The sequence below is a fragment of the Poecile atricapillus genome, chromosome 2 (genome assembly GCF_030490865.1).
Source record: "Poecile atricapillus isolate bPoeAtr1 chromosome 2, bPoeAtr1.hap1, whole genome shotgun sequence".
NCBI classification, from domain to species: domain Eukaryota; kingdom Metazoa; phylum Chordata; class Aves; order Passeriformes; family Paridae; genus Poecile; species Poecile atricapillus.
Window position 1 is genome coordinate 2,725,556 of NC_081250.1, and position 14,947 is coordinate 2,740,502.

Sequence of the window (14,947 nt, forward strand, 5' to 3'; positions counted from 1 at the left end):
AGTGCTGGCTTAGCAGCTGGATTCAACGATCCCAAGGGTCTTTTCCAACCTTGATGATTGCAGGAATTGCTCCTTTTAGGATTAGTTTTAGCAGTTCTTGTCAGGTTTTGCAGACTAGTCTCCAAAAGTGTAGCAGAAGGAGGTGAAAACAGAGCAGTGCTCCTCTGGTTCATGGCAGCAGCATGAACTGGGAAGAAAAAATAGGTTTAAGCTTCTGTGAGTGGAGAAAAGAGACTTAAAAATTGTAATAAAGGCCATAAATAACCTTCCATCCATTCAGAGCAAGGAGAACTCACTTATCCTCAATGTTCCATCACTTGTTGGCCAATGTTTTAATCTATTAACCCAAGAGATGTCTGGTCCTGCAAGAGCACTGGCTGTCCCTAATGCTTACAGCTTTTAACCTGCTTATCAGGGGCTCCTGCTTTGCAAAGCTGTGTGCCTAAAATGCTCTTGAAAAGTTGAAATGATAAATCCGGTGCTAAAAATGGATGCAGAATATTTTCCTCTCGGGGAAAACAAAAAACAAAGAAAGCAAAACAAAACAAAAAAAAAAGTAAAAGAAACCCAAATTCTCTCATCCTACTTTCGTGTGGTTCTATCCTTCAATATAGGATTGCTCAAATCCTCCCTCACACCTCAGACAGTACATATACAATTTATTAAATGCTATTTTCAGCTTTCTCATCCCAGGCCTGCTGAACTTTTATTATTAAAGTATACTCAGTATTTATATATTGAATCTCTTTGGCATCCACTACAAATATAAATATCACAGTTGGTGTCATTTGAGAGGACTGCAAGAACAGACATTTATAGAGCGACCATCAAAGAGACTTTTTCTTATAGACACTGTGAAATTTCATTAAATTTATTCAACTATTTAGTTTATATTACCTAATTCTCATCCAAATACACTCACTGCTAAGATAATTGTAGAAAACACCTATTTTTCAGGTGTATAATCCAATTAATTAAAACATTTCCATCAGAACACCAGAATTTTTACTCATATACTCGCTGCATATGGATGAATCCCATAATATTATTTAATGAGATGTTCTAAATGTTACTTGAAATTTGCAGAATAGTGATTTAAAAATTCAATGAAAATCTCCAACCTGAGTGTAGTAAATTGTTTGAGCACTCAGCTCATCTGCCATCACAATTATTATCATTCCACCATTTAAAACAAGGTTTGAGTTGTTTAAAACAAGATGTTAATTAAGGATAGGTAAATGGTTTTATTGCAATTGTGTCCAGGGATAAATATTTGAAAATAATTTTGCTCTTTACTTACCCAGTTAATGTAAACTCAAATTTCCAAACAGACTCTGTTGAAACTCACCCAGTTCTGCAGTAACTCCTTTGAATCTCTGGGAAATGATTCCAGATTTTTATAGGCATAAACAAGACAAGGTTCTGCAAAAGAAACATGAGCTCTAGGTCAGATATTAACACCAATATTTGCACAAAATTCTTTTTCATTATGGTCAAATTGTGTTTTTACCTGAGGCAGGGAAGAGCCCTTGGAAGTGAAGTGGAAGGAAAATTAGGTTAAAGTTTTCCATTTAATATTGTAAATGTATTTTTAATTTTCAGTCAATGCAGGTTTGGGGGCACCACTGAAAACATCACCACTAATCATGAGTTATTTAACAAATAATACAGACACTCCAAATTCCCTAGGCAAGAACTGTTTGTGATTTTATTGATATTTTTAAGTAGCAGTTCACTTAAATTGCACTGACTGAAAATTACCAGAGCTTATTTATTGTAGGCTGGCTGGAAAATTGAAAACCAATTTCTGGAGATTAAATTATGGGGTTTTTTTAGACATTTTGTTAGTTTGTTAAATAAAAAGTGGGGCCTGCTGATGGTTTTTTTTTTTCTAGATCTCAAATAGGTTCAGCAGTTCAGAGTGTGCTCAGAGCAGTGTGGTTCAAAGAGTGACTTAATTCTATTCCAGTGGATAGGATGGGAAACCTGCTGAAAATCTCAATTAGTTCTTCAAATGGTATCTTTCTACTTTTTAAAAACATCAGTTTTAAGAAATATTTGCAACACCATGAAATCGTAACTTTTGCTTCTGATATGCATCAACAGCTTCCAGTTGGTTATGGGAGAAGGGTCAGGAAAAATTGCAAATTAGAGCAAAAACAAAAGAGATGGAGCAGACACAGAGCTCTCCTGGGTTTCCTAGGATTTGGGGTTTTGTTTTTTTTTTTAATGCTGATTTTCTCTGCTGATGATAATGATATTAGTTTTCATATTTATCAGCTTAGATTTTGCATCCAGTCCACAAAAGTTTGGCCACAATCCAGTCTTTGGGGGAAACTCTTTTTTCTAGGAAGTGAAATGCAATTTAAAGAATTTCAGCTTTCCAGGATTTTCCAGATTTTCAGGTTTCTGACACCACCACTACCTTATTATAGGATAAAGAAAAATTAAATAAGGACTTTGTTTTCTAACTTTCACCTACCAAACAAAAATGGTAAAATAAGCAGTTTTTGCCAAATTGTTCTCCACAAAATATCTAATTTCAAAGCTAAATGTTCAGAGAGCATTCTGGATTTTCATTCCTGGTCAGAAACACTAAAGATGATGCCAGAAATAACCACAGAAAGCATGGATGGGATGGTACAGTTGGTTATTTTTCACTCCAGTTTAACTGAGCAAAGATAATTTAATCATTTCAGCTTGTGCCTTTCTTTAACCCCTTGCTGTTCATACTGTTCTCTTTGTAGTCACTGAACAAGAGACTAAAGTGCCCAAGAAAACCATCATCATGTAAGTGCTGATTTTTTATTTTTTTTTTTGGGTAACATTTGTGGTTTTTTTGCCTTGCTGCCTCTGCATGATCCAATAACAAGCTTGTGTTCATTGGCCACGCAAGTGTGTTCATCCCCAGCCCACCAGATCCCACGGAATTCTGTGCCATGTGAAGCGATCACCTTAAAAAAAAGTCCTTTTGTTCTTGTCCAAAAATAGCAGCATTGGTGTTTGACACAGCCTGGGGCAGTCATTTTATGATATTACAGAGGAAAAATATTCCCCCAAATGCTGATAGAGTTGCACAAGAGTTGGGGAAGGTAGAGTCTGACTCAGTGTTGAATGAACTTTGAGCTTTGAGAACTGTCTACCTGAAAATATCTACCCATTTAAGAAATACCTCAGAGCTTAGAGTGACTTCTTCTGGCTTTATTTTACATTTTTCAGGAAAGCCTTGTATAATGAAGCAGTAGGAAGATTAACATTTTTATCCCCTTTTATCTCTATATTTCTAATATAAATAATTGTCCCAGGGACTTGGTCTTTTTAGATACTTCTAGCCTGGTTTATACTGGATGCCTATAAAATACAAAGATGAATTACTGCAAAAACCAGTATTTTCTCAGTCATGCATGGCCTAGAAGCCAAGCAGCCATTAAAATGTAAATTTATCTTCTTAAGTACCAGAAAGAAATACCTAATAAAATTGTTTCATGTGTTGGGAGGGGGACGCTGGCACATGACAGGATTTCAGAGCAGTTCCAAACCACTCCAACCATGTCCTGAAGGCAGGAAGTAGTTATGCAATGAATATTTTGGGGAAATGCCTTCCCTCAATAGCTGCACTACTGCTAAAATCAGCCCTTGACCTGGACTTGAAGCTTTTTTTTTTTTTATTTTATTTTATTTTATTTTATTTTATTTTATTTTATTTTATTTTATTTTATTTTATTTTATTTTATTTTATTTTATTTTATTTTATTTTATTTTATTTTATTTTATTTTATTCATTTTATTTTTTATTTTTATTTTATTTATTTTAATTGTTTTTTAGTTCATTTTTGAGGGTGTATTTTATTTTTGTTAGATGGTTAAGATTTGCCTACCTTTTATCCCTTTCATTGTTTTCTGTAAGGATTATTCCTTTAGATCCATGCACTTGGCCCTTTTGGAGGCAGTGGTTTATAAACTGTGCCCCCTCCCAGAAGATGCACATAAACTCAGTTAAATTTTCAGCCATCAGATCTTTTTCACCCTGAAAAAAAACAGAAAATAAAGTGTTTTTACCTGTACTGCCTCAAGGACCAGCATTCAGACTGAGGCAACTGAACAGAGATGGTTTTTTTTTAATATCAAATTTAGAAATATTGTGAGAAAGTCATGGGCAGGAGAGAATCTCAGAGCCACTAAAATTTGTTAAATCTCATTTATCCACATCTCTGTGCCTGTATCTGGAGCAGCATTAATACTGGTGGATTAAATAATATTCATTAATACAAAATACCATCAGTGAAGCTGATTTCTAAGTTTCTGAGATCTAAATTCCACAGGCTGTTGCTCTGGACAGCTCCAGAAGGGATTCCTAAATCAAGGGCTGCAGGCTCTAAGGAGTTTGGTAAATTTAGGAGTGAGATATCAAAGAGAGATTCCCCTCCTTTTGTGGTCATGAACTCTAAATTCGAGTGGACCTCAACTGAAATTGGGACGGTGATGGGGAAAGTTTGGGAATAATTCTGTAAGGGCAGATTCCAACTCTTCTTAATCTGTGACAAACTGATGAACAGAAGCAGTTTTAAAACCACTGTCAGGAAATTACTGATAATTGAGAGATGGGATTGAACAATCTCTATATGTGTAAATCCCAGACCCCAAAAAACCCATTTTAACTTTGCAACATAGATCAAAGTCTACTGCAAGCACCCAAAGATTCATTCTCATCTAAAATGATTTAGTTCTGTGTAATTCAGAAAGGCACCGTGGCCAGTAGGAAGGATCTGCACAAACATTAAAGGTTTATGGAAAAACTGCAGAAAACTTAGGGAAAAGAGTAAAGCAGTGGAAATGAGCAGTGGAAGAGAGGGTGCTCTGCAAGGAAATAAATCTCCCTGCAGCTGATCCAGTCCGGGACTCCACCATGTCCTTAAAGGGAGAGACGGATGGTGGAAACAAATCCGATCTCCAGAGGAGAAGGAAGTACAAGTTTTCAAAGACCAGAAGATGAGAAAGGCTGCAAGAAACCCAAAAGGATTAGTCTTTCATGATGGCTGTAAATAAGTTCTCCATTCTCAAGGGCAAAACTCAGAGCAGAGAAGAACAGAGGGGGTGACCTTCAGCCCCACGTGGCTGTGACTGGAGAATGGAGAAGAGGAAGACAGGAATTAAAAAGCTTCTGTCCCCATTCTTAATCTCAGCTCAGGCCACTGTTTGACCCTTCTGTTAATTCTTTGTTTCTAACCCCATTCCTTGGAAGTAGGAACAGAATCTCAACACAGAAACAAAATGAGCTTTTCCTGTGACTTCCACAGGAGCAGATGTGGAACACTGGCTTCCTTGTGCTTGCCAGGAAAACACTGGCAGAAATGAATTTGCCTGAAAGTTTTTCCATGTAAGAAACACCACAGAAAAACCTGCAGGAGAAACTGCATGTTAGGTTTATAAATTAAGAGCACTGAAGCCTGGGTTCAAGCCTTGGGTTAGAAGGGACTTTTAAAGATAATCTAGTCCAACCTCTTGCTTTGAGCAGGGACAATTTCACCTCAATCTGGCTACTCAGAGCCCCGTCCAAACTTGAATGTTTCCAGGGATGAGGCATCTACCACCAGCCCAACTTCAGTCAAAAAATCTAAAGTAAAGCCAGCAGAAATATGGTGAGAAATCATAATTATGCATCCCGATTTGGCGTGGTATTCCTGTGTCTATTGGAGGCAGTGGATCAGGCTGTGTCTGCACTAATGGTATTATGAAGGGTGAAAACAAATTCATTTTGGCATAAATGACTTGTGCAGGAGGTGTTCTAACTTTCTTTTCCTGGTCAGCTCCACATTTTAAGGGTTAATCCCTTTCAATTTAACTGCTCTGCATGTGGAAATGCAGATCTCTGGTTGCAAAGGAGGCTGTAATTAAAAAAAAAAAAAAAAAGAGAGATATGTTACATTAATTAAATATTATTGAGAAGATGCTGACCCTACTGCAATAAAGGGCATTTAGCCATTGAGGTGGATGGAATTAGGACTTTAGACGAGGATACTCAGGAAAAGTTCAAAATCTTTGAGTCTTTAAAATTCTGGGGGGTCCAAAGTAGCACGGTAGGTGACCAACACAAGCACATGAAATAGAGCAGCACCCAGCAGAGCATCTCTCAGCTGGACGTGCTGGCTGTGTGTTCACACCTGAGGAGGTTAATGGAGCTGGGGTTTTCCCTGGGGAAAAGGGCACTGGGGTTTTCCCTGGCTCAGGAAGTGGAGATGGGCATGTGGGTGTGTGTGCCCCCCAAAATGACCGCTTCCCCAAAAGCTGGAACGCTCACCCAAACTAACCCCATGTGGCGCCTTGGCCGGCTGCAGCATGTGCTGGTGGAGTGTGGCTCCCCAAAAAGTCTCGTCTCCCCGCCAACTCCACCCCTTTCTGCCGTCAGAGAGGAGACCATAACCACCGTGGTGAAGAGCCCGAGACAAAGGGGAAGGGTTTCTCCTGCACGTTCTCCTTCAGGTCATTCTCCTTCCCGCTCCCCACGGGCGGAGCCGGTGTCGGAGCCGGTTTATGTCTCCAAGATCAGGCAGCCTGTCCACAGACACGACCAGGAGACAGCACCAAAGTCTGCTGCTGTTCCCAGGCTTTATGTCACAGAACACGAGGACACACAAGGGGCAGCGGCGAGAGACGCTGTCGTGGAGAGCACAGCGGAAGAGAAAAAGCCCAAGTGGGTCGAAGTAGAAGAAATAATTGAATTCAAGGTGAAAAAGTCACCAAAGCCCACAAGGAAAAGAGGTTCTTCCCCAGCAAAACAAGAAAAAGATGACTCAGGGGTGTTAACATTCACTTTTCCCAGCTCAAGGCCGAAGCACTCCCCAGAAGATGATCCAAACACAAACAATTCCAACAATAAATTGGTGGAACAGTCAAAATCTCTGCCAAATGAAGGTCTCTCTGAAAGTGACATCCAGCCCCTGGTGTATACGACCGAGCAGGAAGGACCTCAAGTCAGCAGCGAAGAGAGAAACTCCCCGTGTGGGTCTGAGCAATTAGGAAGTGATTCATTTATGGATTACGGACCTGAAGGAAAGAGCTGCCCACAGGAGCCACGTGCTGACTGTGGGTCAGACACCGCCTCCCCTCTGCTTGCCTGCGGGGGCGAGCCTTTGGTCTTCAGTTTTGGGACAGCTGCTGGAGACCAACAGGAAGTTCTGTTCTCCCCAGCGAGTCCAGAGGATAATGAGGGGGTCGGTGAAGTGCACGTGTCTTGGCCTGTTGGAGAGGAGGTACCCGAAGTAATACAGGACATCCTGCCCGAGGAGGACAACGTCATCGCGGATGAGCCAGAGGAGCTACACACAGACGACATCAGCACCCGGGACCGCAAGATTTTAACCCACAACGGCAAACTCTTAACTCTGGAGGACCTGGAGGATTATGTCCCTCAAGAAGGCGAGACCTACAGGTGTGAGGATCAGAAGCACACGGCGGAGAAGCCCTGCGAGATCTCCGTGCTGCAGACGGAGATCAACGAGCCGACCATCGGGAAGCCGGTGCTGCTGAACCTGGTCAGGCCCGTGGTGCCCGAGCCCAGGCAGAGGTTCTTCAGCCAGTACGAGGAGCACGTCCCCAGGGGCGTGTTCGTGTCGGCCTCTCGGGTGAGCGGCGTGCAGTCCGTGGGCCCCTCCAACATCTCCTTCCGCGTGAGCGATTCCCGCGCGGCTCCTCCCGGGCCCTCCTTCACGGTGAAGCCCTCCTTCTGCACCGAGGTCCAGCGCTCAGCGGACAACGGGCAGTCCAGCTTTAAAACTGAAGTTTCCACCAGAACCCTCAGCTATGGGACTGTTGGCGAGCCTGTCACCTTGCACATCAGCACAGAAGACCTCTCCCAGAGCTGAGCAGACACAAGCATAATTTTTAACGCCAAAGAAAGCAGCTTTATAAAAAAAAAAAAGAAAAATAATCAAAATTGTTGTAGGCGAGGGGAATTGGTGGCAAAGATTGCGAGGTAACAAATACAAGGGAATACCTTAGAGGGAAATGTATTTAAATATGATGTGTCAAGCTTTTCCAGTCTTAAAGGGAACAGTCTGTCAGAACAGTTTGTAACTTTAAAAGCTTTGATCTAGGTGAACATGTATCATTCCATAGTGGAGCAGTGATGGGAGGTTTAGGAAAAGCCTGATTCTTCTACCTATGACAGAAATAAAGATGAAGAAGTGTGTTTTTTGTCCATGAACTTAGTAATTGTTTCACGTGTCAGTTTATGGTGTGGCAAGGAGGTGAAAGTATCTAAGCTTTTCAGCATCCTTCAGTAGCCCAGGACAGGGGGTGTCTCCTGTCACCATGTGGGCCCAAAGGTCATGAAGCTTCACTCTGCTTTGACTCTGCTCTACACTTGTGACACCAATTAGCTCTACCAAAATTTCTTCGTAAACCTTTCAACACACACAGTCTGGGTGTATTATTTTAACCTTCTGCCATATAATGAGATATACAGGAAATATTACACATACCAGGGATTCAAACTGGGTTGAAATCCCAGTTTGACTCTAGTCAGTGGTGAGAGTCCCACTGTTGTGAGGAAGCAAGACTTTTGTTGTTCTCTTCTGCTTTAAGTGAAAAAGACTATCTTTTCTAAATTACGGATATTTTAAAATCCACTTCCTAGTTGTCTGATAATGTAGGTTTCATTATTCTGCATTCTAGTGTGGTGGATTTACAAACCATATCTTCTGAAATATAATTTAGTTAACATGCACTGAAAGTTTAAAGTGCTGCGCAAAATAATTGCTGCATCTGCAGTCAAACATTAACAAATACAAAGAACGACAAATGTGGTCTTCAAAGGACCACAGATGTGGTCTTTGCCAATAAATATGACTGGATGAGTATTTCTTCTCCTGAACATGCCAGTGGTGAAACATTCCTGCTAAAAGATTGATCCATGATGTCTTTTATATGTGATAAGAGGAATTTTACCACTGGGCTATGGCAAAGTAGCAGGAGCACAGATTAAAAAAGAAATAAGTAAAGAGAAAAAAGAGCTTTACCATAAATATTCAGTTGAAACATAGATCTGTTCCAAATGTATTGGGCTGCCAGTTGCAATTGAATCGTATTACTGTAACCAGGAAGGTCGAGATGCCTTGAGGAGGAACTGACTGTGGAGTTCCTCTGGAGCTTTGCAGTGGGAATGCTGCGTGAGGGAAAGGCTGAGGTGCACTGAGCATAGCCCATCCCTGTTGGCTTCACCAAAAATGGATGTTGCCCAGACCTCCAACAAGCTGCTCTGGAAAGAGATGAGCTCCCAGGCCCAAATCTTGGTGCCAGCTGGAGCTCATTGATCTCAGCAGGATCCTGCACTGGCCCTCTCTGGTGACAGAGATGTGGGGTGAGAAGTCCCCACACCCTGTCCCAGCTGAGCCCTGTAGAGGTGTTCAGCAGAAACTGTTTTCATTTATGGTTTAGGGAAACCAGAAATGCTCAGGCACAGCTGAATTTCTAAGCAGCATGAGGAGAGAGGGGGGAGGAGTGAGTTTCTGCCTTGGGAAGGAATGGATGAGGTTGGCTCAGTGTTTCCCAGGCAGGCGATATCGAGGAGCTCGTTCTGGAGGCTTGGGGCAATATTCCTGCCAACAGGGACTGAATTCACAAAAGGTGCTTGTAGAAAAGTATTTTTTTTTTCCTTCTGCAGCTGCACCTTGTGCTGACTAAAATGAACATATTGATTTCACAGCCTTTCACTTTCAACATCCACTCGGGATGTTGCGTGCACTACCTTCATGATATAGGATGCTTTTCCAGTGGTGAAGGAAATCAAGCTTCCTTTATGGTACTATCCCATTTTTTATAACATCTCCTTGGTTTATACTGTTTGTTTTATAATGGAGCAATACGATGGATATATATATTGTTTTTCATATATTGCACTGTACATTGGAAAGTAACAGACACACAACAGGGAAATGCTTTCAAAACTAAAAATACTTCTTTTATTTTGAGCCTGATCCTGATCACAGTTATTCCAGTATCAATCTAGAGTAATTCCACAGAAGGAAGTGGATTTGATTCAGATTTACGAGGATACTGCTGAGAAAAGTATTTGCCCTGTGACAGACTTCAAAAAATTTAATATTCAAACCAAAGATAATGAGGATGTGTAAAGGAACATGGAGGTTTCCTCCTGTTGTGGTTGACACTCAGGTTTTTCTAAAGAAGCTCTAAGGCTGCACTTCAGATGGTCATAGAAGAAATAATTATACTTTGATTCATTAGCTCAAAGCAATTAACATCTGTTTACATTTTCTTTTGAAATTTAAGCAAAAGAGAAAAGTTGAAGGGAATTTTTAAAATTCTATGCAGGGCTCTTTTCAAAAAGTGAAAGGTTTATTAGAACTTCATTGCATATACTTTCAAAATATTTTCCTAGAGGTTAAAAATTATGCTTGTAAGTGATTAAACTGTGTAGATAACTAATGAGATGTGTGGGGATTTATTTCCTGTAGATGAAAAGATACAGCTGTATGAAAGATTTTAATACAGTGAATGTTTTACTGAAATTCCTGCAGGTAAATGGGTATTAATAAAGTGGAAACTTCAGTTTGCTTGAGATACAAAAAAGAAAAAAAAAAACAGCCACACATACGAAAAAACTCAAGTGCAAGATATGCTGTTAGATGCTGAGTTTAAATCAATAAATGTCTTGCATCAGCTGTCACTGAACTTGTTGGGTTTCTGTGTTCTTTGTTACAGCACTTGATATTCCATCAGCTCATCCTCTTCTCCCGCTGACTTCAGCAGGAGCTGGGTTGCAATCCAGGAATATTAATGCAGTTGGGCTTTAGCTCCTTTTTTATTGACAGTTTCTGGAGTGTTGAAGTGAAAAAAACCTGATTTTAGGGATATTTCCAACTCAGGAATCTTGAATGATTCACATCCTCTTGGGTCCTTCTCTGAGACCAAACTTCTGAGCTTCAAAATATGTGTCAGTCTTGAGTTCCTGGGGATGGGCTGAAGTTGTGGGGTGGGAAGGTTCAAGGTTGAGGTTTCAGAGCTGGGAAAGAGGTTGTCCATCACAGGGTGTCATCACTGTGGTGTTTGTTAGTTCTATAGTTCTATGTATCCTGGGGGATATTAAAGTTCTTCAGCCTGAATCAGTGTCCAAAAGAAGGAAGTGATGTAATGTCCCCTAGGCAGGGGTGAAATTGGTGGTATTGGAGCATGGGGGAGACCAGTGATTGTATATAACCTCCACATCCATGTCTTTATACCTGTGAATTTATTTCCTGTTGAGTGTTTCATGCCTTTCCAACCCTTTCACTCACTGGCAGCTGCCCAGTTCACAGGACAGCACCAGCTGGCAGAAAACACAGCAGGAACATCAGAGAATCCAGGTATTTCTCTAGGGAAATATTTAATGTCTTCCAGCCAGCCCAGTGTTGATGAACAGTGATGGGCAGTCTGGGACATCATGTGAGCAAATCTTGCTTTTTTCCATCAACAAATTTAGAAAAGAAATATTGAAATCATGATCATTGAAAACAAAATCAAAGTGAGATGTCTTCATCCACACATAGCCTTCAACTTTATTTTCTCAGGTCTATCATGGGAATTGACTTTCTTGAAGCCAGAAAAGGAGCAGAATCAAAACCCCTACTGGACATGCTCATTAATGTCAATGACATTAAACAAGTCAGAGCTGTTTATTCCAAACACTTTTGTGGTTTTTTTTTCTCAAACCATGTGATGATTTGAGTTTTCTCTCTTGTTTGGTGAGCAATTACATCATGAACGTGATCATTGTCCTAATCTGACTTGCATCTTCCCTGTCTTCATGATTACATGGGGGCTTCCCTAGGTACCATCCATCCTTTTGTTGTGCCTCTTTGGGATTTTTGGGAGATTTATCTGGCAGGAGATTGGGTGAGATGAGCTCCTGCAGTCTGTGATCCCCTCCCAGCCTTCTACATCCAAACCCATCAGAAATATTTAGATACTGTGAACTAGGACAAACCACACCACCCTAGAGCAAGGAGTGGCTTTTCTGCCAGACTTTGATGAAAAAGAACAGCCCTCCCTTTGTTCCCCTGCCCTTCTCCAGAGTCACTGATGAGGCTGATTCCTGTTCCTGTTCCCTGCCTGTGAGATGTCTTCCTTGCATGTAGGGTCTGTATCAGTGCAATGGGTTTGTGTCATTGGTCTTATCCAGTGGTTGGATCTTCCCCCAGAGGTGCTGGCACTGCCCAGGCTCCCCAGGGAATGGGCACAGCCCCAAAGCTGCCAGAGCTCCAGGAGTGTTTGGATAGCAGCCCCAGGAACAGGGTGGGATTGTTGGGTGACTGTGCAGGGCCAGGAGCTGGACTGGATGATCCCTGTGGATCCCTTCCCATTGAGGATATTCTGTGATTAGTAAAGGTATTTTTGACAGACCAACCAATGTCGGGTTGAGCTGGGAGATGGATCCTTTGTTCCACAGTCTGGGAACAGGCCAGGTGTTCCCATAGTGTCCCCAGTGTCCCCAGCCTGCTGGGATACAACTTTCCAAAGCATTTTGTGCCAACCTTCTTATTTTAACTCTCAGCTATATTTCCTCTTGCTGTAATTAAGCATTTCTTCATCAACTCTCTACTCTAGGAGGGGAAAATGATACGGTTTCAGATTTCCATGGGTTGGATGGTGCTAGTGTTTTCTTTTTAGCCCTTAAGGGAGAAAAGTTGTTGTTCTTGTCTGTAGGAATGACTTCCCCCCAGTCAGAGACGGAGACTTCTGTGCAGGCCTCGCTCCAGCGCGCTGATAAGGAGATCAAGACAGCCCTGAAAAAACTCATGGACTCGGCATCACTGCTGGTGACTCTCCCCCCGGGCATGCGAGCAGATGGTGGCCTTGGCCTTGGCCCTCCTGGGTCTGTTCCTTCAGAGCACTCAGGGGCAGCAGCCGGGCCCTCCGTGGTAGTTCATGAAGCCAGCACCCAAACCCAGGCTGCTGGAGACCATGGTAGGTTTGGCATGAAGGTGGGAGATGTCCCCCGGGAGTTGAGAGACAGAGAAATATTGAACATGCCAGTAATGATGTTTTTAACCTCATTTTTCATTGTGTCATTGCGTTTTTAGCAGATGAAGATTAAGAGAGGGCGTTCAGACCCAAAGATACATGGAGGGTGGGTTGGGGTTAGCTTGGATCTAAGTTTGGGGCAGATCTTTCTGGAAGCAGGAGGTGTTTGAAAACAATGTCTGAAACAGAGTTTGGTTCATCACCTGCCCAAAATTAAGGAATAGGGGATTTTTTCCACCTTTGGGCTTTTCCCCTGCTCTTGCTTCAAGTACTTTTAGGGGAGAAGGTGGGGTGAGACCTCCCCTTTACATTCAGAGAAGTCATTTGAGTTTTGATTTGGTGGGGTGGGTAAGGGTGGCTGTTTTTATTTTATTATTTGCTGTAAACAAGCTGGAAATGTCTTTAATATCCTGGACCAACTGTCAGAGACTCTCCAGGGGATTGGGTGCCTCAAGTTCACCTGCATTTCACTGCCCCTGGAGCGTGGAGAGACTCCTTGCAGCTTCTGTGTGACTAAACCCAACTCTGTGCGTGGCTGTGTCTTGCCAGGGGAACAACTCCTTTGTCTTTCTGTTGCTTTTAGAAAATCATGGATGAGTGACAACCCTTCCACTCTTCCTCTGCTTCTGCCATAACAACTTGTCTAAGCTGTCTCTGTCCAGTCAGAATAACTGTTCTCCACCATTGTTAATTTAAAGGACAATGCCAAGTAGCCTTCAGCCCTCAAACTCCAAATAATTCCTTAAAAAATAAATATTCTTTCTTAAAACAGCAAGAATAAAAGCTGTTCATGGAATCAGACCCAAAATAATAGCATAAAAAATGTCAGGGCTTTAAAACCTTTTTTTCTTTCTACTAGGAAATCATCTTTGGAAACAATCCTCTGGTAGAGGCAGATGACTCAAAAATCTTGAGTAAAATATCACCTAGCAGATTATTTCCTCAGTCACTGCTAAAGAGAAAATAAAATAATGAATGAGATGGTTTGGCAAGACTTTCATCTGAGCAAAACTAAACATGTTATGGGAATTATTTTAATCAGATGGACACTTAACATCTCTCTCTATGATCACATGCCTTAAATAAAAAGGAGGTAAATATTTCAGTAGTTCTGGTGAAAGCACAATCCCATAACCCGGGATCTTTGATCCAGTAATGCCTTGAATAACCATGTTCTCCACCCCAATGGAGTTGTTTTATGTGATTTCTAGGAACAGCTGCTCTTTCCCAAAACCAGCCAGCACCAAACATCCCTAGAGTGCTCCCTAAAATATTCCTACCTGCTGGGTAGAAGACTACTCTAGATTTAACCTTTTTCTCCTTAAATGAAAAAAGAGATGCACTTTATCCTACGGTGTAATTCCAATGGTCAGTATCAAAAGACAACCAGGTACTTTTGGAATGTAAGATCAAACCAGGTTTTGAAGCTATATCTGATAAAATAATGAATAATAAAAGAAGAAAAATAACTGAAACAGCCATCTTTTGGTTTCATCAAATCATCTTTTGGTTTCATCAAGCCCCAGATGCCAAACCTTGTTCTGGTGTAATTTAGAGCTGTGCAAGGACATTTTCCAGTGAAGACTCAGCAATGCTGATGCTAAAACATCACCAGGTCCTCTGTAAGAGGCCATATTCCCTCCACATCAGTCATATCCTCTGCAGGACCTGCTTTGAGCACCAGTTCACATCGATGTGAGCTCGCTCATGTCCCTGATGATCACAGCAGTGAGTCAGGAACTGTTCCAATGCAAAGCTGAATGGAAGAATTCATGTGGACAAAGCTAATGCTGGGCCTCCCTGGAATGCATTTCAGTGGTGGACTTGGCTGGGTTGATGGCTGGACTTGTTCTTAAAGGTCTCTTTTATCCTGGATGATTCTGTGATTCCATGACTTCCTCACAGCCAAGAGCTAGAACTCAAACACAGT

General features: G+C 41.6%; 1 protein-coding gene across 28 annotated transcripts in view; it reads left to right on the forward strand.

Annotated features, from left to right (window-relative positions):
* The window catches only part of OBSCN (obscurin, cytoskeletal calmodulin and titin-interacting RhoGEF), a 174,059-nt gene that overhangs the window by 135,103 nt on the left and 24,009 nt on the right, over positions 1-14,947 (forward strand). For 27 of the 28 annotated variants that reach the window (XM_058831609.1, XM_058831612.1, XM_058831598.1 and 24 more), the window contains one exon: positions 12,700-12,960. In XM_058831609.1, the coding sequence (XP_058687592.1) occupies positions 12,700-12,960 (261 nt within the window). Of the gene's footprint in view, positions 1-2,747; positions 2,791-6,406; positions 10,690-12,699; positions 12,961-14,947 lie in introns of those variants that run through there. The other variant, XM_058831627.1, reaches the window with a different exon arrangement.